Consider the following 21,349-nt stretch of genomic DNA (forward strand, 5'->3'; position numbering starts at 1 on the left):
CACACTTCTCAGTCAGTCACAGGCTAGTGGGCCCTAGCCATTCAATCCCATCGAAGATGCATACGTCTCAGGACAGATCACCAATCTCCACTCGTTGACCCCATAGTCCGAGTCCATAGACCAAATTCCTCGATCCACCGTCCGTTGAAGCAACCTACGGCAAGGATAGTTTCCATCCCAGAACCCCAGAACCCCGTCCTCTCCCGTGGAACGGGGCTTCCCTTTCTCTTTCCTCCCGGCGGGTCTACTCCCGCCGCAACCGCTGTCCGGTGGCGCCGTTGCCTCCAGTTCCAGTTCCAGGCTCGCGCGGCCCCACCCCGGCTCCGACCCCTTCCCGGCGGCATCCCCGCCCGAGCCAGCAACCTTTGTACTGGCGCGTTTCCACCCTGTCTCCCTGCCCAGTCCCCACCCCGGAGTCCTCGCTCCCAAGGGTTTCGAGCTCTCGCCGCGGCGCGGGCAATGGCGACGCGGGGCTGGGAGCGCTGGTAGACTACTAGATTCTCATCACGCGGAAGCTTGTTGCCACCTCGCCATCGCGGGGTATGGGGAGCAACGGCAAGGTGTGGGAGGAGGCGGGAGTGGGCGGCGGCGTTCGGAGGCGGAAGGGTGGCTCGGAGGCGGCGGGCGCGGGCGCGTCGTCCTCCTTCGCCGAGGGGATGGGGGAGTTTGTGCTGAGCTCCATGGACGCCAGGTTTTCCGGATCGGTCGACAGAGATGAGTTGTTCGTCTCGTCGCGGCAGCCCGGTATGTTTACATTTCGGGATTGTTTGGTTTGGTTCTAAATAGGCACGGTGTACTTGTGAATTTTGAGGATTTCAATTGTAGCCTAGTATGTGTCAGCATGGAAACTGAGATGTTATATGTTATGTGCTGAATTTCGTGAAGAGAGACCGTGATCTCGCCATGCTATTCAATTGTGCCATAAGATGCGTGATATACAGCTGGAGTGCGTGATAGACATGTTGAGAAAGGGGAGTCAGGGGAAGGTGGTGAATGCTTACATCACTGTAGGTGTAAGAATCGAAAATAACGGACTTATTTGTGATGAAGGTTGCTGTGTTAGGCCTTGGCTGTTGTTTCTTGGTCGTATTGGCTGCCACAAATTGCAATATTGTCTTGATTTTTATTTGTCCATGCTAGTTGTGTTTGTGTTTTCCAATTGCCAAATATCTGTCTCAAAGTTACAGTAGCTTCAGCAGAGCTAGAAAGTTGCTCCTTTATCTTGAAAGTGCAAGTCTCTGAACACTATGCCATCTGCGTTAATTAGTTTTCAATCAGCTTTTGATTGCAGGGTGTCCTATTATATGGTAAAGCAAGTGTGCCATATTTCCAAAATAAAAAAGAGTAAAATGCACTGTCCTTAAACTAGTTGAGTTGTTCTGTCTAGGTCCATGAACTTTGAAAATGCATTTTTAGGTCCAGGATCTATTTAAGTGAGTCACTTGAGGTCCAAAACTTGCCACGCCATCGCCCGCATCCGACGTGGACGTGCCACGGTGGTAGCGGGCGCGGTCAGGGGCGGGAGGGCGGAGCAGCGCGCCACGCAGCACGCACCGCGGCCAGGGGCAAGCCGGGCTCCACGCCGCGCGGGGCTCCGGCGTTCCGCGGCGGGCGGTGGCGCGGCCTGCAACATCCGGGCGGAGGCGGCGCGCGGAGGCCGCGGAGCGGCGGCGGCGCGCGTGCGAGTGGAAGGAGGTGGAGAAGGAGCAGGGGCGGCCGCGAGCGAGGCGCCGTGCCGCTGAGTTCAAGCTCGTCCGATCCCAAGCGCAGCGGAGCAGGGGCCTCGCGGCGGAGTAGAGCTCCTGGAAGACCGCGCGCCGCCCCCTTCCTCCTCCCTCGCAGCGGCCCCAGCTCGGCTCCGGCCGCGGCGGCGGAGCTCCAGCTCGCGCGCCGGCGAGCCATGGGGGCGTGCGGCGGGGCAGAGGATGCTCTGCTCCGAGCACCTCGCCGTCTCCCCCTCCGTATGGCGCCAAGGACCCGCCGGCCTCAAATTGACCACGCAAACGGCACGGGCATGCTCAGAGGCTCACCCCAAAGCAGCACAGCACGACAGCAGGGCCCCAAATCGACTGGAGCACGGTTGACCACGACGGAGGCGGCGGCGGAAAGCTGAACGTCGACGAGCTTCGTGTTCCGGCCAACCTGCTGCACAAATCGACCAACAGTCAAGCCAGAGAGCACTATGGCATCAAGGCGAGCATGAGACAAAAGCAAGGAGGAAGAGAATGCGGCCGGAGAAAGCTGGCCATGGCAAGGCGGTCCGCGGCGGTGCGCCGGCCTGCCGCGAGGAAGAACAGGGCGGGTGAGCGGCTCCGGTACTGCGGGGCGCAATTGAGCGGTGCAAGAGGTTCACAAGGATGAGGCGAACACATTGACACAACCAATTTGGATGGAGGGTGAACGGAATGGCTGGATTATGCCGGCGCGGTGGAGTTGTGCGACGGTGGCAGAGAGAGGGAAATTGGGGAGGATAGCCGGCGGCGGGGTTAAGACAGCGTGGCGTGCGCGAGCAAGGCCGAGGTCGATGGAGACGCCGATGTCCAAGAGGACAGCGAGGCTGCGAGCGCACGCGGGGGAGCTCGGCTCGGCCGCCGGTGCGCGCGGGGGAGCTCCGGCCGGCCGCCGCGGGCTCGGGCGCAGACGAGCTCTGCCCGGCAGCCGCGAGCGTGCGTGCCGAGGAGCTCCGCCACGTCCGCCGTGGGCGCAGGCAAGCTCCGCTCGGCCGGCGCGAGAGCGCTCCGGGGGAGCTCCGCCCTAGCCGCCATGGGTGCGCGTGGAGGGCAGCTGCGCCCCGGCCGCCGCAGGTGCAGGCAATGGCAAGCTCGGCTCGGCCGCCGGTATGCGCGAGGGAGCTCCGGCCGGCCGCCACGGGCGCGGGCGCAGGCGAGCTCTGCCCGGCGGCTCACTCGCGCACGCCACGCTCACCGGGCCAGGTGCCAGGTTGACGCACGCCTCGCGCGGACCACCGAGGGCGCCCTCTAGCTGCCACCGTGGCACGTCCACGTCGGATGCGGGCGATGACGTGGTAAGTTTTGGACTTCAAGTGACTCACTTAAATAGATCCTAGACCTAAAAATGCATTTTCAAAGTTTATGGACCTGAATAGAACAACTCAACTAGTTTAAGGACCTACAGTGCATTTTACTCAATAAAAAAACACTATTTGTAAAAAGAGGGAAACTGATCTAATTGAATAAATAAATTGTATTGGAAACAATGAGTACAACAGAATTGTATTAGCGAGTTCCGATGTGCTTTTGTTTTGCTCTGAAATATTATCTACTTGATCTTCTACAGTATTTGGGCATAGCAAATCGACAGCTGCAAGTTCTGGTATTTGTAAAGGGCAAGAACACACTTTTGTAAGATCATACTCTGATAGGTTGCTGAAGTGTGACCTCACTTTGGATATGCTATCGGAAAATGAGAAGGTAGGCATATTGATGCCCACTTTGTTATTTACTGTATTGTTCTTGCATACTAAATACATAGCATGGTGTTTACATTGATCCCAAAAACTTCACATACATGAGATTCTGTCCATCCATTTATTCGTACCAGTAATGCAGTGATCCTGTTGTCTTTTTTTTTGAATCGCGTGATCCTGTTGTCATTCTGATATTAAAAGGTGGCTATGGATACTAGCCTTCACAGGCAGCCTTGATATCTAATTGTAATAATCTCTGTATCTAGTTCCAGATTTCTAGTATAATCCATGCTGGTGCATGAAACCAGCTGTCATTTAGTTTTGTCACTATGATTATACTGGAGCTAAGGTTTTGTTTTTATTCAGGAGAATTTGCGAGAAGCAGTGTTTCCAGACAAATATAAATGTTGTCTCGAAATATCCATGTTTTTTCTTTTTTGGGGTTTATTTGTACATGGCCATTTGTGTTATAGCTATTTATTGTTGTTTGGTGCTCCAGATAAAGATATTTGAGAAGCTGGTAAAGTTCCAGAATGATGGTACCGTGGAGGTAGATGTGACACGTAGTGCTCTTGTTACCTCAGAACTCTCAGAGATTGACGCTTTTGGTTATGTACCACGTGATATTGAAGAAGTTACACCTGGAATCACCAAGTCAGTCCCAAAGCTGAAGATTGCCATACTTGTAGTTGGAACCCGAGGGGATGTTCAGCCTTTTATAGCATTAGCTAAAAGACTTCAGGTTGGTGAATCTACAAGCACCTGATAGAGGGCTCAAATCCCCAAAGCCCTCCAGAAATATAAGCATTGTGCAGTATAGTGATGTCTAACGAGGCTTCTGGAAAATGCATATTTTAATTCAATTTTTTTGAGCGTAGTCAAGTATACCAGGAATTAAGTTATCATTATTCTCTGTTTTCTTTTTGAAGTTGGAAAGTTTTCTAAGTTATGAGCAACTCTACCTGTAGTTGAGGAAGTGCAAGAAAAATATATACTTCCAAATGTTTAGATGATACGGTAACGGTACTCATTGGATATTTATCTCGGATTTAACATGTCCTCCCTGTTGTATTTGATGCTTATTCTGAGATGTGGGGGGATTAATCTAGGCATCTTTCATAGTGTAGATGCTCAATTCAATACCCCAGTGTTCACAAACTTAATAGTATTTGACTCACTGTCAACGAAAAATATATTGGCTAATTGTATTGGTGCACTGCCCGGTCTCTTTTATAAAAGTAAAAAATGGAATTCTTTGCAGGAATTTGGTCATTATGTTAGACTGGCAACTCATGTCAATTTCCATACTTTCGTGAAGTCAGCTGGCATTGATTTTTACCCATTGGGTGGTGACCCTCGGATTATGGCTCAGTGTATGGTTCTAGTGCTCTTATATCATTAATATTCTGTTGTCTTTGCAGATAAAAAACATCCAAAACATCCTGTGTTGTATAATTTTGCTGAGATAATTAAATCCACTTAGCTGTCTTACTCTATAAAAACTGTGATCAAATGTGAAGTAACATTCAGTTATTTTTCTCCACTTAGATAGCTGTCTAAATGGGCAACGTATCAGGTGCAAGCCAACCTCTTCATGTAACCGTGCAAACTTCTAATCTGGGCCACAGGATCAACATCCAAGGGCCATGGGGGATTGGGTATTTTTACACTTAACCACCCGCCTCTAATCACACTTTTGCAAATCCCCCTCCCATTCCCCCTATGCACCCCCTTGGATGTTGATCCTATGGCCTAGATTAGAAGTTTGCACAGTTGCACGAAGAGGTTGGTTTGCACCTGATATGTTGTTGTCTAAATGAACTTGTTAAAGAAATGAGCCTATGCAAAATTGTATTATGTTTAGTTAATGAATGAAACATTAATTTGCGCACCTTGTCCTTTAAGGAAGAAAAGACATACAATTCTTTAGCAATTAAATTAATATAAGAATGCTTGTGTCATTCATACTCATTTTGATTAAGGAATGTACTTTTAACTGCAGACATGACAAAAAACAAAGGGTTTTGCCTGGCTGCACCAACAGAGATTTACGCTCAAAGAAAGCAACTTAAGGAAATTATCTTCTCAGTTCTACCTGCATGCACAGAACCTGATTTGGATACTGGAACACCATTCAGAGCTCAGGCAATAATAGCAAATCCTCCTGCTTATGGTGGGTCTGTACATCATAAACTGCTAATTTATTTTCAACTTTTGACATTCTTTAATAAATTTTGAATCTACTTTACATCAATTTTCAACATCCATTAATGAATTTGAAACTAAAAACATTAGTTTTCCTACCCCACCCCACCCCAACCTCTAGTAGATACTACCTGAGCTGCCAATACGGCTGTGCCGGTGGAGGTGCGGAGACGAAAGTATGGCACCATTGAATTGGCCATCTTGTCAGCTCATGTGGAATTTTTTGAAGATGGGGCATATGAAACATTTTTATGATAAGTACTGTGTGTATGGACTGTTAGGCAAAGTAACTGAGGTTTAAGCAACAATGACCATAAAACCAGTGTTTTCTTCTATAGTCTACCTTAAATTTTATCACTTCTTTTACTTTGACATATTTTTCCATTTCCAATAAAAGTGTAGATCCCTGTATATGGCTTCTCTCTTTCTCCTGTACCTGCGGTTCGGAATTTGCTATCCTCTGACTATGATGGAAATTTCTAATTTCAGAAGCAAACATTGTGCTTAATTACCTTTCTTTAATTATATTAACTAGTATGTATAGGACTGCATATTGTAGCTTTTGGTTTAGCAGTTAGCAAATCTGATTTTGTCAGCCCCTGAAAGTACTCTAGAATCTGTTACCTTTGGATGATTAGACAAGTGATAATCTCCATTAGTCCTAGGTGGACATATATGTAGCCAGAGTATGGGCCACTATGGGCCTAGATAACATATGGGCCTTAACACCCCCCTCAAACTCAAGGCGGATCTGAAGCATTGAGTTTGAGAAAATGAAGACGATGATGCTCTCGAGTTTGTGCTTTAGTGAAAAAATCAGCAAGTTGCTGTTCTGATGAAACATACTCAAGAGCAATAGTTTTCTGATGACAATGAGACAGTGTAAAGGAGGCATTAACACCAATGTGCTTCGTAAGTTCATGCTTCACAGGATCATTAGCAATCTGAATTGCTCCAGTGTTATCACAAAGAAGAGGTGTGGGGGTATCACAAGAAACTCCAAAATCAGCTAATAGCCATCGAATCCACACAATCTCAGCAGTAGTAGTGGCAAGTGCTCTAAGTTCTGCCTCTGTACTAGAGCGGGAGACAGCAGCTTGCTTCTTGGACTTCCAGGCAAGAGGAGAACCAAGAAGAATACAATAACCAGAGAGAACGGCGATCTGTTGGATCACTGGCCCATGTGGAGTCTGAATAAGCATGAAGCTGAAGTGAGTTGTCATGAGCATAAAATAAACCTCGAGATGCTGTCCCACGTAAGTATCGCAGTACGTGAAGCAAATGCCCAAAATGAACTGAAGTTGGAGCACTCACAAACTGACTCAAAATATGAACAGCATGAGCAATATCAGACCTTGTGACTGTGAGATATACTAGACTACCAACAATATGGCGGTATCGAGCAGGATCTTCGAGAGGGGTACCATCCATAGGACGAAGCTGTAAGTGAATATCCATAGGGGTGGCAGCTGTCCGACTATCAGTAATACCAGATCGAGCAATCAGATCTTGAATGTATTTAGATTAAGAAATGTAATACCCCTTGTCAGATCGTGAAAACTCAATGCCCAAGAAATAACTGAGGGGGCCCAAATCAGTCATCTGAAATTGTTGACTAAGGTGCCTCTTGACCAAGGAAATATGCTCGACATCATCACCCGTGATCAACATATCATCAACATAGAGAAGAAGCAGAGTACGACCACGTGAAGAAGTATGAATAAATAGAGCCGGGTCATGAGGACTCGGTGAAAAACCCGCTTCTAGTATCACGGAAACAAAACGCTCATACCAAGCACAGGGAGCTTGTTTGAGGCCATAGAGAGCACGACGAAGACGACAAACGTGTCCTGAAGGAACATCAACGCCTGGAGGTGGGTGCATATAAACTTCCTCATGTAAGTCACCATGAAGAAAATCATTCTTGACATCCATCTGAGAGATAGTCCAAGAACGACTGGCAGCTACTGCAATCATAGTACGAACGGTAGTCATATGCGCAACGGGTGCAAAAATCTCCTCATAGTCCCGCCCCTGAGTTTGCTGAAAACCGCGAGCAACAAGACGAGCTTTATACCTCTCAAGGGATCCATCTGATTTGGTCTTGATTTTGAACACCCATTTACATGTAATAGGTACAGTATGTGATGGCAAAGGAACAATTTCCCAAGTACCTGTCCGATCAAGTGCAGCAAGCTCCTCTGACATAGCATTTTGCCACTCTGGAATACCAGATGCTTGTAAGTGGATGGTTCAGCAACAGCAAGGACAACACTTACATGGGGAAAACCCAATTTATCAAGAGGAGCAATAGCAGCACGATCCCGTAGATTATATCGCGGACCAACCTGTGACTCATTAGAAATAGAATGAGACTCATCAGTAGTGTTAGATGCATCTAAAACAGGAGTATCAGGACTGGCCGAAGGAGAATCAGGCGGAAGGACTGTGGGAGCTTTGGGACGACGGGTGTAAACCTGTGTGACGGGAGGTTTAGCGGGTGGAGGTGGTGGAGGCTGTGGTGGGCATGAAGGCTGTGGCGGACATGAAGGCGATGGAATAGGTGGAGGAAGACACAGGAATCTGGTGGACTCTGTGGGGGAAGATAAGGATGGAGTGGAAGAATTATAAAAGAAAGGGCGATTCTCATCAAAGGTCACATCACGAGAAATACGCATACGACGAGAGGAAGGATCGTAACAACGATAACCCTTATGTTCAAGACTATACCCCAGAAACACGCACTCAACTGACTGAGCAGTCAACTTAGTCCGCTCACGAGGTGCAAGCAAGACATAACAAGTGCAACCAAAAACTCGAAGATGATCATAACGAGGTGGAGTACCAAAAAGAACTTCACCAGGACATTTTCCAGACAGTGTGGAAGATGGTTGTCTATTTATGAGATAAGCAGCGGTAGAAACAGCCTCACCCCAAAAATGAGAAGGAACAAATGAGGAAATCAAAAGGGTACGGGCAGTCTCAATGAGATGGCGATGCTTGCGCTCAGCAACCCCATTTTGAGCATGAGCGCCAGAACATGAAAGCTGAGGAAGAGTACCCTCAGAGGCCAAAAATTGGCGAAGAGCATCGGATATGTACTCGCCACCAGAGTCAGAACGGAACACTTTAATAGAAGTGGAAAACTGAGTATGCACCATACGAGCAAAATTCTGGTAAATTGAACACAACGGGGAGCGATGTTTCATAAAGTAAATCCAAGTATATCGAGAGTAATCATCAATAAAAATAACATAGTACTCATGACCACCCTTGGTGGGAAAAAGGTGATTTACCCCATACATCAGAATGAATAAGATCAAAAAGTCGAGCTGAATGAGATGTACTAGACGAATATGGAAGTTGTATTTGTTTTCCAAGTTTACATCCCTTGCACTGAAAACTAGACTCGACAGAAGTATTGCCTAGACAACCACTACTTATTAAGGTCGACAAACGAGACCCACAAAGATGACCGAGGCGATGATGCCACATGTCAAAAGGTGCAGATGCAACGGATGACACATGAGCTGTAGAGGTAGCGGAAGCAGGAAGACTCAATGTGTCCAAAACATAGAGGCTGGAGGAACCTCTACGGCGATGGCCAGTCCCAATCACTCCCGGTTCGACGATCCTGAACAAAACGAGTCATCAAATCCAATAAAACAATTCTGATCGGTAATCTGTCCTACTGAAAGAAGATTCATGGACAACTGAGGTACAAAGGAAACATTGGGTACAGAAAAATGTGGTATAGAAAGTGAACCATGAGAAGTAATAGGACAATATGTACCATCCGCTGTCTGAACAGAAGCACCATTATGGACTGCTTGACAATTAACCAACTGAGAGTGATCAGAAGTCACGTGGAAAGAAGCGCCTGAATCAAGGACCCAAGAGGGCTGAAGGGCATGAACAGGTGAAGCAGCAGCAACAGACACAAAGCCCCGAGGAGGAGCAGATGTACCACGACCACGAGCCGCACGACGAGCACGGAACTCAGCAAGCTTCTCTGGATACTTAGCAAAACAGTGCTCTGAACGATGAGTAGTCTTCTTACAATGTTCACAAGGTGTAGAAGCATCAGACACACGAGACCTGTGAGCAGCAGCAAGAACACTCTGAGGTGCCAACACTGAAGGAGCAGATGACAATGAACGAAGTCGAGCCTCTTCAGCAGTCAATGATGATAGAACCTCTGATAAGGATGGAGTGGGAGATCTATTGAGAAGCTGTGCACGAACAGGCTCATATTCAGACCTGAGTCCCATAACAAACTGATACATCATGAACTGCTCAATGAATGTTGTCGTGGGGTTTCTAGGGGTACCCACAGCCGGGTGGCGGAGCGCACCCGCCTATTCCCAGTGAGGGAGTACTCGGGGAAGTACTAGGCGATGGGGCTGAATCTACGCTGAGGCAAGGACTCAAGAACACACGATTTAGAGTGGTTCGGGCCGCCGGAGCGTAATACCCTACGTCCACTGGGAGATGTATTGTTCTTGGTGTGTATGAACCTATCCTCTGCTGGCCTTGGCTCTTTCGCAGCCTGAGGTTTTCTAGCGGCGCCCCCCCTTTTATAGATCAAGGGGGAGCGGATACATAGGACGTTGGTGCCCCGACAGGTGGGCCCAACGTGACTGTGGCTACAGTGGTAGCGAATCTTTCCTCCGATATGCACACTGCTGCTCTTCTGACTCAGGGGGGTCTTTTCTTGTCCCGTCAGCTAGGCGCCCGTTGGAGTAGCGTAGCTTGCGGCGTGGCCTGCTGAGGCTATTATGCAGCGTCATAATGGGCGAAGCTGAGCCGTCGTATCCATCTGTTACGGCAGACTGGCAGACGCAGTATGGGCGGCGCCAGTGGCTCCACTGCCTTGGTAATACGCGATCAATAGTATCCCCTGGTCAATGAAACGCCTCAGCTTCTGCTATATCAATGCAGACGTTCACCTACCGCAATAAATGCAATGGTGGGTGAACGTTGGTATGGAAACCCAAACGGCCATGTCTTGCAGACACGTGGCGGCCCCGGACCACCCCGACGCGGGGCGTCGATCTCTTCCCTTAGTGAGGGGTCCGGTTATTATGCAGGGGGTCCGGGACCCCATGAGGGTCCGGGACCCCGCGGGGGTCCGGTCTCCGTGGGAGGTCCGGAGCCTCGGCTGCTCGCACACGAGTTCCTGCCTCTTCCGGGACACGTGGTGTCTCCGGACCTTTCCCAACTGTGGAACGGTCCGGAGCGTTGCTGGGAGAACAGGACTCCGGACCTCAGGGGTCCGGCTGTTTGGATGTAGTTAAGGATAACTACAAGACCCTTGCCCAGACACAGCAAGAGGGGGTACCCCAGTCCTGGGGTACCGACAAATGTGTTCTTCTTGGAGCACCCATCACATCCTGCAGTAGATGAAGGAACCATAGATAACACTGGTCCCATCAAACGATCAAAAGCACTATAGTAGTCATCAATGGCCATGTCATCTTGCTGAAGTCCACGAAGACCTTGCATCAGAGTATGCAGATGAGCACCACTAACATGAACAAACCTGTTCTTTAGATAATCCCACATCTCTTTAGCTGTTGCAAAGGGCTGAAGACTCATCATCAATGATGGTTTAGTTTAACACTTGTGACTATTGCAGTCTTGACCCTGCCATCATCATTAACCCAAGTAGTGACTGTACTAGCATTAGAACCATCAGTCGCAGCAGCTGGTTTAGTACCAGTAAGATGTGAGACGACCATATCCACCAAGCACTGTCTCAACACAAAAGGCCCATTCTCTATAATTGTGACCATCAAGCTGCACAGGTATGGTGATAGACGTAGGATGCGACATGCTGGTATATGTCCACCAATAACAAAGACCAGAACGAGTAACAAGAAATTGAAAATCTGCTCACTGAGAAGAACACAGCAGTCTGCAGAGCGACGATGTGGTGGAGGAGGCTCTCAGCAGTCTGCAGCAGCGACGATGTGGTGTAGGAGGCTGCGATGGCAGCGTTGAAGAGGAGGAGGAGGCCGCGACGGGCACAAGTAGACGGGCCGTGACGGCGGCACTGGACGGGCCGCGACAGGCGGCAGGTGACGAGCCGCGACGACGGGTCGCGACGGGCGGCTGAAGACAGGCCGCAACGGTGGCGCTTGGCGAGCCGCGACGAGCGACGAAGACGAGCCGCGACGGGCGGCGGAAGATGAGCCGCGGCGGTGGCTCTAGACGGGCCGCAACGGGCGACGGAAGACGGGCCGCGACGGCAGCTCTGGACGGGCCGCAACGGCGGCAGTAGATGGGCCGCGACGGCGGCAGTAGAGGGGCGGCGACGGCGGCGCTGGATGGGCGGCGGCGGCGGCGCTGGACGGGGACGGGCAGAGCAGAGGAACCGGCGGCAAACAGAGGAGCAGCCGGCGGCCGAAAAAATTGGATCGGGGGTGGATTAGATTAGTTCTAACCCTAATCCTAAACCATGCTCTGATTCCATGTTACCTTTGGATGATTAGACAAGTGATAATCTCCATTAGTCCTAGGTGGACATATATGTAGCCAGAGTATGGGCCACTATGGGCATAGATAACATATGGGCCTTAACAGAATCAATTTCATTCGCAATCGGTACTATTTGACAGCCTTATTTGGCTATTCCACAACATCTCCAAGTTTAATATCCCTGCTGTTAGCCTGCTTGCTCACATCTCTTCACCGGAATCATATGGAATGTGAAGCTAATCGGAAAGTTATTTCTGGCCAAATAGAACAGGTTGTATTGATCTGTGCTAATAAATCATGTGATTTTCAGGTCATCTGCACATTGCTGAGGCACTTGGAATACCTCTGCATATCTTCTTCACTTTTCCATGGACGTAAGTCTGTACTGCTGAATCTGCCAGAGTTTTTATCCCTCTGATGGTTCCTACATTACTTTATATCACTCTAGATCTGCTAACAAATTTCCACAGAACCACGAATTGAAGTTGACACAAGCAACAAAATTTGTATTGTTGATCCTGTTTACCTAAGATTAATTCTTTGTGTTGCCTCTTTTAGTTGGTGCTAATATTGTCAACTCAGTATGGAAAATAAATGTCACGTAGATTCCTGAATTACATTATAGAAAGCAGAGAAATACTACTTTAATAAAGTATATGTGCTATGCTTGTGTGAGGTCATACATATTTTTTAACCGCTAACATTTGTAGACAGTTGGTTTGCTCTGCAATGTTTCCTAACTGCTAGCATTTGTAGACAGGCCAACCGATGAATTTCCACATCCATTGGCACGAATGCCTCAGAGTGCAACCTACAGGGTATTACCACCTCAAGCTTTTCACTTTTGTAGACATGCAAGACGTGATTTTTTTCTCTTTATTATATGAAGGTGCAATTATTCTATTTTATTTCCAGAAAAATATATTTACTTCTGACATTTTTATACTTCACATTCAGCTATCGTATCTTATTCTGGATTTAATAATTTGGTGGGGCACCAGGGGATTCATAAATGATTTCAGGAAGAAATTAAATTTGCCCCCTATTGCTTACTTCAGCACATACCATGGATCTATATCTCACTTACCTACTGGATACATGTGGAGCCCTCAACTTATGCCAAAGCCAAAAGGTAACCTGATTTTACTTTATTTAACTTCATGGTGCAAGATACTTATCAGTTATTGATGATTTTCCATGATATCCATATTTCTGTTTGAATTATGCATATGACGATATTATTGCACAAGGTACAGCTAGGACTGAACATAATGCACCCTCCTGAATTTTATCTTATAAACAATACCATCTGATGATTTTTTATCATGGTGTGTGTGTGAGTCACACTACTCACACCGGCTTGTAGGTCTTGGCTATTGACTAGTCAACATCCAAAAGAGACTTGGGTTTTATACATTTTGGTTCCCCTCTGGAGGAACTTTGACTGGCGTGGCTGATGTGCCTCTGACAAGCCACTGAGCAAAGACTTGACATGATTTTTAGGGTTCAAAATCTTTCTTGCGCACATGCAAGACTAGATGTATATAATGTTCTAGTTCTGCAATGTTCTACAAAATTGAAGAAAAGGGAAATCATGTGCTATAGTTATAGTCGTCATTTGTCAGGGCTACACAGTCCTTTGCATCTACCAATTTTATTAAATGGATATACCTAGGTGACAGTCAAATTAATTTATAAATTTCGTGATCATTGAAATCTATGTGTGCTAGCATAAAATGAGGTTTACCGTTAAGCTCTTATCAATGATTATTTTTATCCTCTTCAGACTGGGGCCCTCTAGTAGATGTTGTGGGATATTGCTTCTTAAATCTTGGAACAAAGTATCAACCACCACCGGAGCTATCACAGTGGCTTCAACAGGGGCCCAAGCCAATATACATTGGTTTTGGTAGCATGGTATGTATATACGTTGCCATCTATATTAAGTAGGTCATTGTGGCTATGCAGGTCAAAATATCTGTTTCTTTGTTGCCTGGAAGTGTAATCCTTTCATTTTGTTTTGCCATTCTTAATCATACTCCATGGATGGTCATCCTTTTTAGTTTTTAGTCATAATGATTGTATGAGTTTTTTAAGTAAAAATGATAACATTCTTCGCCTATATAGACATTAAAGAATCAAAGATCATGTCAACCACTACTTGGTATCTTTAAAATGCATCCCATTGCTGCGGCTGACTGGATCTTACTACTTAAATATTTGATAGAGCTGCTTCGAGTGAAAGATTAAGAAGCTTCTGCCTTGATAGGAGCGTACTATTGAGTTGCATGCACCAACCAGTTCAACCCAAAAGCTTAAGCTGATGGAGAGAGGTGGGCAATTCACCTATATTCCAACACTCTCCCTCACGTGGAGGCTCCCTCAGACCTCAGACGTGGAATAGGAGCGAGCATCAATTATTTTATTTAATTGCGCTAATCAGGATTCGAACTCGAGACCTCTGGCTCTGATACCATATTGAGTTGCATGCACCGACCAGTTTAACCCAAAAGCTTAGACCACCCCCTCTAGCCACTCCGACCCTAGAACCCAGGTGTTAGAGTGGGGGAGAGGGGGGCTTTATCACTGGACTAACATTCCCCCTACGGCTGCTGGCTGCTGGTCTCAGCGAACCCCGCAGGGGAAATCGCGCAGCGAAAGAAATGCGTGGCAGGTGGGTTTCGAACCCGGGACCTGGCTCTGGTACCAACTTAGACCACCCCCTCTAGCCACTCCGACCCTAAAACCCAGGTGTTAGAGTGGGGGAGAGGGGGGGCTTTATCACTGGACCAACATGTACCACAATGATAGATTTTTTTATCCTCTTCCATTTTGGTTTGATTATCATCCTGTACATATTGGTTGATATAAGTTCTGTGAAATGCTTATTTCCCTTTGTTGTGTTGACACAATTATCATCTTATCTATGTAATTTGGCCTTCTAATTTTGTTTATGTAACTAGGCCTTCTGATTTTTTTATGTTATGTCTCTGAAGCCTCTTGATGATGAGAAGAAAGTCACTGCTACCATTTTGGATGCATTAAGAGAAACAGGACAAAGGGGGGTCATTAGCCGTGGTTGGGGAGCTCTTGGAAGTTGTAAGTTGCCAATCAATCCTTTTGTGCACACACCTGATCATGATGAAGTTATGTTGGCATTGCTACCTGAAGCATGTAGAACGGCATGAGTAGCCTAACTTGTTATTTCATGTACGCAACCTCCAACTGTAGTTTCAGAAGTTCCAGTGGATGTCTTCATCTTGGAGGATTGCCCTCACGACTGGCTATTTCCTCACTGTGCTGCAGTGGTGAGTTTCCTATTTTAGACATGCCATCAGGGTGCCACATATTAAGTGACAAAAAATAGTGTTTAAATTGTAAGAAGTGACATAAAATAGAATATTCTATTAATATAATGATAGCAAATTATTTATCGATTTATCGATGTATTTTACGACTTCATAAAATACAGTTCTAATGTTATATATTGATATGAAGCTGTAGAAAGTAGTTATCGAGTTTACATCGTGAATACAACAAAAAACAGTAATGTCAAATACAGAATCGATGGAGCAATATATATCAGGTGATATAGCGAGTATGTGGTTGGTACGGCACCAAGGCCATAGTATGTTAGCAAACATTACTTGCAAGATTTCACTTTAAACATATTTTTGCCCTCGCACTATGCATTAAGTCATTTAAAACTTGAGCCAATTTTTTTTATATAGGGATACAATTTACTAATCAGATTGTATGTATGATTATTAGGTGCATCATGGTGGAGCAGGTACTACAGCCGCAGGGCTGATAGCCGGGGTAAGCTGCTAATCTCTTTGGTGAATAAAATTATCTGAGCTAAAGAGAGGTTAAATGAGATCCTTATATTTTAGTTCGGAAATGAACGAAAGTAAAATAGAGCACTTGAAGGTGGCCCTTTCCATATTAAAGGTTCCCCTGACTATATAACCTGCATCATTGTAAAGCAAAAGGCTCATGCACTGCAGAGTTCACTCAGTACACAAGGACAACATTTATTCGGCAATGAACAAGAAGTTGCTAATTAGCATTTATACTAATGGCTACCTTCTATCCTTTGCAAGTGTTATTGACCACTCTTTTGTTACAGTGTCCTACCACAGTAGTGCCATTCTTTGGAGACCAGTTCTTCTGGGCTGAGAGAGTTCATGCACGAGGAGTGGGTCCTGCACCTATACCTATAGCAGCGCTCACAGTTGAGGCACTTTCCAATGCAATAAGATTCATGCTTGATCCTGAGGTAGTACAATCTCATGCATTCATATATGCTCCTAATCTTTTGTGATGTTTTTAGATTTTCATTCTTTCTTTGTACATAGTAGTATGCCATCAGATTTATGATGCAAAACACTGTTCATTGGTAAGGCAGTTTGTACTAACTAATCTGCTTGTTGTCCTTTGTTCAAGGTAAAATCACGAGCAATGGAACTGGCGATAGCAATAGGGAATGAGGATGGCGTGGCGGCTGCTGTAGACGCATTTCACCGACATCTGCCTCCGGAGTTGCCACTTGCTCCACCTGCACATGTAGAGGAAGAACGCATAGACTTCTTCCAATGGTTTTCCCGAGCCCTAGAAAAGTGCTGTTCTCCATTCAATTTTTAGTTGTGATTCACATTTTAGGTAGTTAATATTTATTCATTCATGGGTTGAAAAATAAAACACAATCTTCAGAAAGGAGTGGAATAAATGGTGGTTTACGCCGAGGGTGTTTCCCCCCTTCGCATCCCAATATCCCATCGTGGATGCAATAACAATAAACAGGATTGTGGTGTTTATAGCTTTGCCACTATAAATGGTTAGGCAACTGGAGTTGTATACATTATTACATTCAGAATTTGTTGTTGGTCTGAAAATTTTGTACTACAATGTGCCAGTCCAACATTACTACAAGATCTGTTCCCAAAAAAAAAACATTACTACAAGATCACCACAATATTGTATATCACGTTCTTTGAAGAACGATAGGATATATAACATGATTTCGTGTTTTGTTGCAACATATTTCTACAAACAAAAACGTTTTTATAATGAATGTATGTATAAAGACTGGTAATCAAAATAAACCACGAGCACTTGTGGCAAGGAAATTAGGCGACATCTAATGTAACAGAATGATCCGTGACGGGTTGATCGCTGGAGTTGGAGCAGTAATTCTGTACTTCCCGTATGGAATACACTTTCAAAGTTACGAGTTCTGGAAAAGCGCATGCTCATGTGAAGCTAATAATGTAACTAGCACGATCTGACCGTCCATTTCTCGAAAGCGGAGACCCCCGACGCGTCAATCCTACGGTCCTTCGCTGCCTTCACTGCCAAGCAGCCGAACCCACTCACGTGAGTTCCTGCGCCGCCTCCCCACCGAAGTCCCAACTCCCGAGTCCCAAGGCTCCAACCCCAAACCCAACCCTCCCGCGAGATCTCTCTCGCCAGCCACCACCCGCCTCCTCAGATCCGCCTCGCCCTCGCCGGCGCGCGCCCCACGCCGGCCGGCATGTCGCACAACCACGGCGACACGATCCCGCTCCACCCGTCGTCGGCGCAGTCCGACATGGACGAGATCGAGAGCCTGATCCACGCCGCGCCCTCCTCGGCCACGGTACTCCCCGCGCGGCCGCCCTCCCCGCCGCGCGCCTCCATCCCGGTCTCCTCCTCCCCGGCCCCGGCGCCCGTCCTTTCGAAGCCCCCGCTCCCCGCTGCCTCCATCCCGATCTCCGTCTCCCCCGTGCCGCCCGCGTCCTCCTCCGTTTCCGTCCCCATCGGCTCCGACGGCTTCGGGCCCCCGCCCAACACGCTCACCGAGCCCGTATGGGACACCGTCAAGCGAGACCTCGCCCGCATCGTCAGCAACCTCAAGCTCGTCGTCTTCCCGAACCCCTACCGCGAGGACCCCGGCAAGGCGCTCAGGGACTGGGACCTGTGGGGGCCCTTCTTCTTCATCGTCTTCCTCGGTCTCACCCTCTCCTGGTCGGCCTCCGTTAAGAAGGTACACGCCTACTCCCTTAGCCAGATCTGGAGTTCTCGTCCACATGGATCTGGTCGTTGTGATGATAGTGTGACCTGATATGACTCATGTTGTACCTATTTAAGCCATAGATTATACATTCCCCAAATCTATGAGAAGCTAGCTTGGTCAACTAGATGCCACACGTGTAGCTGGCTTAGAGGTGAACATTGGAGTTTACCATTTGCAAGGTTAATGTTGACATGGGGGTTGATCGATCATGGTGTTCTTGTGCAATGTCATTTGTATGCCATGAGAGCACTTGCTCCTACAGCTTTATCAATTGGAATTGCCTTTTGTTTTCTGAGGTTCAAAGCGGTGGGTGTGAATGGTGTGCTTTGTCCATGTGGGAGCTCCTGTTTCCCCATTTTGTTTAGTATCTCACGCTTTGATCATCTTAATTATGCTCTTGTCCTAGCATCATTTCTTCTAATATGTCTATACATGTTTAAGTGTTGGTCTTATACCAATTTTTCTGTTTGGATTTGAGTTTGAGAATGCACTTTATTAGTACCTGTAAAATAGATAGCAGCAGTGCATCACTATGGTTAAATTTCATGTATGTACTCTGTAGTCTGTACCCTGTACTCCTGTAGCACTTAAGCTTTGGCTCATGATTTCTTTGTACTCTTTAGCGGTGGTCACCCGCTGATAGTAATTTGTTTGTGTCTCTGCAAACCTAACAAAAAATTTTGTCTGCATATACTAACAAAAAGAATTATGTCTTCATACCCAACGAAAAAGGGTGCCTCAAACTTGTTCGATAAATCTACTATATTCAGGAAAGAGGAAACAGTAAATTTCTTAAAGGGCTGAGTGACCTTGATATGTTGCTACCTGAAAGGCTTCACTGGCTTCGCTCTGTTTTATTATGTATACAATTGAACTTTGATGTCAGTAGTGTTTTCCTCCTTGTTGCACTGGTCACATAGAACCTCTTTTAGAAGAGTCCTAATAGACATGCAATGTGTGTGTTTCTGTTGCCCTTTATCAAATCTATAGTTAATTGGCTTATGTGGTTCCTTTTGTGCAAAATGTTGATTGTTGTTTTGTTTGTTCTTGTAGTCTGAAGTATTTGCCGTGGCATTTGCTGTCCTGGCTGCTGGGGCGATAATTCTAACTTTAAATGTTCTGCTTCTGGTAAGACATCCCTCTTTTACACACGAATATGATCACATATCCACTTGCATGTGGTGTTCAACTACTGCTGTGCTAATCGTGCTATCTGCAGTGAAAACTTGCAGTAATATTTGAATGTTTCCTTTCAGGGTGGACACATCATCTTCTTCCAAAGCCTCAGTCTTCTTGGCTATTGCCTGTTTCCACTGGATGTCGGTGCTCTAGTCTGCATGCTGAAGGACAATGTCATACTTAAGATTGTCGTGGTGGCAATCACATTGGCATGGAGCTCATGGGCTGCGTATCCATTCATGAGTGCTGCAGTCAACCCAAGGAGAAAGGCTTTGGCCCTATATCCTGTCTTCCTCATGTATATCTCAGTTGGTTTCCTCATAATTGCCATAGATTAATGAATGGGGTGAGCTTTGTAGTAACTTCTGAGGTGTGAGAGAATTTCCTCATCGATGATCGAACCACCTGAATACATACAAGTTTGAGTAGACAATGTTACTAGGGTTACTACCCTCATGGAGTCTGGGAATTGTCTCGTGGGGATTTTGGTCTTAAATGGGCTGGTGGCATACGGTTGTAAAATTAGCTGAGATCTATGTCTGTTGTAAAGGGCATGAACATTGGACCACTTAATTGGATGTCAAGCTTTCTTATATGATATTCAAAATTCAAATATTTCTTAATTCCTTTTGTCTTTTTGAAGATATCCTATGCTTCGAGTCTAGGTATCGAACTTGGGTGGATTAGTGGATAGGTTCTAGCGCAAGGGACCTACGCTGCTATTTAATTTGCTTGCGTACTGCCTTTTGATGTCTTAATTATGATGTTTCAAGTTATTTCATAGTTATTTTCTTTTTAATGTTTTAATAAAGAAAATACACGCATTTCATTTTTCCAAATATGACGCTTGGTTTGTGCCTTGGTGGGCCGCTATGGCACCTTCGGAATGGGGCCGCCGCTACCATATGATGGGCAGAGAACGTGATGAGTAAAAGACATGATCTTGCGCTGTTTGTTGAGCGCGAGCAAGAGCCGAAGAGGCAACTGTATTTGCAGGCACGCACAGGAAATCTATTTGCCGCCGAAGAGGCAACTGTGTTTGCAGGCACGCACAGGAAATCTATTTGCCGCATATGCACAGGAAATCTATTTGCCGCATATGCAGCGCCGACGCATTGCGTCGCACACAGGGCAGGGAGGAAGAAGAACAGTTGCCTCCTCTCAGCCCCGACAGGGCAGGGAGGAAGAAGAACAGTTGCCTCCTCTCAGCCCCGCCGCCGGCGAGCTACGGGAGGGCGAGGGGGAGCAGCTGCCACCGGGGAGGGGCGGTTGGTGGGGGAGTGGCCGCCGGCGAGGTCGCCGACGGCCGAGGTGGTGGCGGCCTTTAGGTTTTGGATTGCCGGGGTTCCAATGTCCACCGGACCTAGAGGAGGGGGCCGGGGGCGGCAGTGGCCCGGCGGTGGAGGCAGGTTGGCCGGCGGAGGGCGGGCGGGGCCGGACATCCGGTAGGCGGTGGCCTGCGGCAGGTGCGATGAGAAGGCGTTGACGTCGGCAATAGAAGGGCGGCGCGGCGGCAGAGGAAGGCGGGGGCGAGCGCACTTGTATTTTATTAAGAGGGCAGGCACGCAAGCTTGAGAAAAACCGTCAAAGATATCACAATCTAGATGCAGAAACAAGTTTCTTCCAACTTCGTTCCTGATTAATTGTGGGACAAGTTCGAGAGGGTTATAACTGATGGTGCATATATAGTCTAGTCATGTCTTTATCTTGAGTTTCACATGCATGGTTCCTCTTTCTCTGCATAAAAAGAAACTGAAACGTTAGCTTTTGCAGCGCACACGTTACTCGCATTGCTAGCTACTCCCTCTGTTTTTTTTTGACGCGAATACTCCCTCTGTTTTTCTTTATATGCCGTATTACATTTTGCAAATAGTCGGAAAAGGATGTGGTGTCAGTGTCACTGTACGCATGCAAGTGTGCCTTGATTGGTCAGAGATTTTAATTTGGCATGCATGGGTGGAGAATGCGACATCTAAACAAACCGGAGTGAGTATTATCAGCTC

General features: G+C 46.9%; 2 protein-coding genes across 4 annotated transcripts; both read left to right on the forward strand.

The window, feature by feature from the left end:
• Positions 1-217: 217 nt before the first annotated feature.
• On the forward strand, positions 218-17,020 carry LOC120708772 (sterol 3-beta-glucosyltransferase UGT80B1-like). Of its 3 annotated transcripts, none has more exons than XM_039994174.1 (14): positions 218-744; positions 3,298-3,431; positions 3,927-4,169; positions 4,689-4,800; positions 5,430-5,600; positions 12,423-12,486; positions 12,873-12,930; positions 13,070-13,244; positions 13,899-14,029; positions 15,109-15,211; positions 15,344-15,420; positions 15,884-15,931; positions 16,242-16,391; positions 16,559-17,020. In XM_039994174.1, exons 1-14 carry the CDS (start codon positions 543-545, stop codon positions 16,754-16,756), a joined length of 1,866 nt encoding a protein of 621 aa, XP_039850108.1. In that variant the 5' UTR covers positions 218-542; the 3' UTR covers positions 16,757-17,020. The 3 variants fall into 3 exon arrangements, with proteins under 3 accessions (XP_039850108.1, XP_039850109.1, XP_039850110.1); XM_039994175.1 differs by having other exon boundaries at positions 254-744; positions 3,794-4,169; XM_039994176.1 differs by lacking the exon at positions 3,927-4,169 and having other exon boundaries at positions 254-744.
• Positions 17,021-17,458: 438 nt separating this feature from the next.
• LOC120708786 (protein YIP4a-like) lies at positions 17,459-19,969 on the forward strand. Its single transcript, XM_039994196.1, has 3 exons — positions 17,459-18,137; positions 19,221-19,295; positions 19,424-19,969. Exons 1-3 carry the CDS (start codon positions 17,646-17,648, stop codon positions 19,682-19,684), a joined length of 828 nt encoding a protein of 275 aa, XP_039850130.1. The 5' UTR covers positions 17,459-17,645; the 3' UTR covers positions 19,685-19,969.
• The last annotated feature ends 1,380 nt before the right edge of the window (positions 19,970-21,349 follow it).

The sequence above is a fragment of the Panicum virgatum genome, chromosome 5K, assembly GCF_016808335.1.
Source record: "Panicum virgatum strain AP13 chromosome 5K, P.virgatum_v5, whole genome shotgun sequence".
Taxonomy (NCBI): Eukaryota; Viridiplantae; Streptophyta; class Magnoliopsida; order Poales; family Poaceae; genus Panicum; species Panicum virgatum.

Bases quoted from the DNA above. Each gene is read 5' to 3' on its own strand.
- LOC120708772 (XM_039994174.1), top strand. From the start codon at position 543: ATGGGGAGCAACGGCAAGGTGTGGGAGGAGGCGGGAGTGGGCGGCGGC. The intron at 5,601-12,422 runs GTGGGTCTGTAC...TGTGATTTTCAG, and splicing joins AGCAAATCCTCCTGCTTATG to GTCATCTGCACATTGCTGAG. The intron at 15,421-15,883 runs GTGAGTTTCCTA...TATGATTATTAG, and splicing joins TTCCTCACTGTGCTGCAGTG to GTGCATCATGGTGGAGCAGG.
- LOC120708786 (XM_039994196.1), top strand. From the start codon at position 17,646: ATGTCGCACAACCACGGCGACACGATCCCGCTCCACCCGTCGTCGGCG. The intron at 18,138-19,220 runs GTACACGCCTAC...TTGTTCTTGTAG, and splicing joins GGTCGGCCTCCGTTAAGAAG to TCTGAAGTATTTGCCGTGGC. The intron at 19,296-19,423 runs GTAAGACATCCC...GTTTCCTTTCAG, and splicing joins CTTTAAATGTTCTGCTTCTG to GGTGGACACATCATCTTCTT.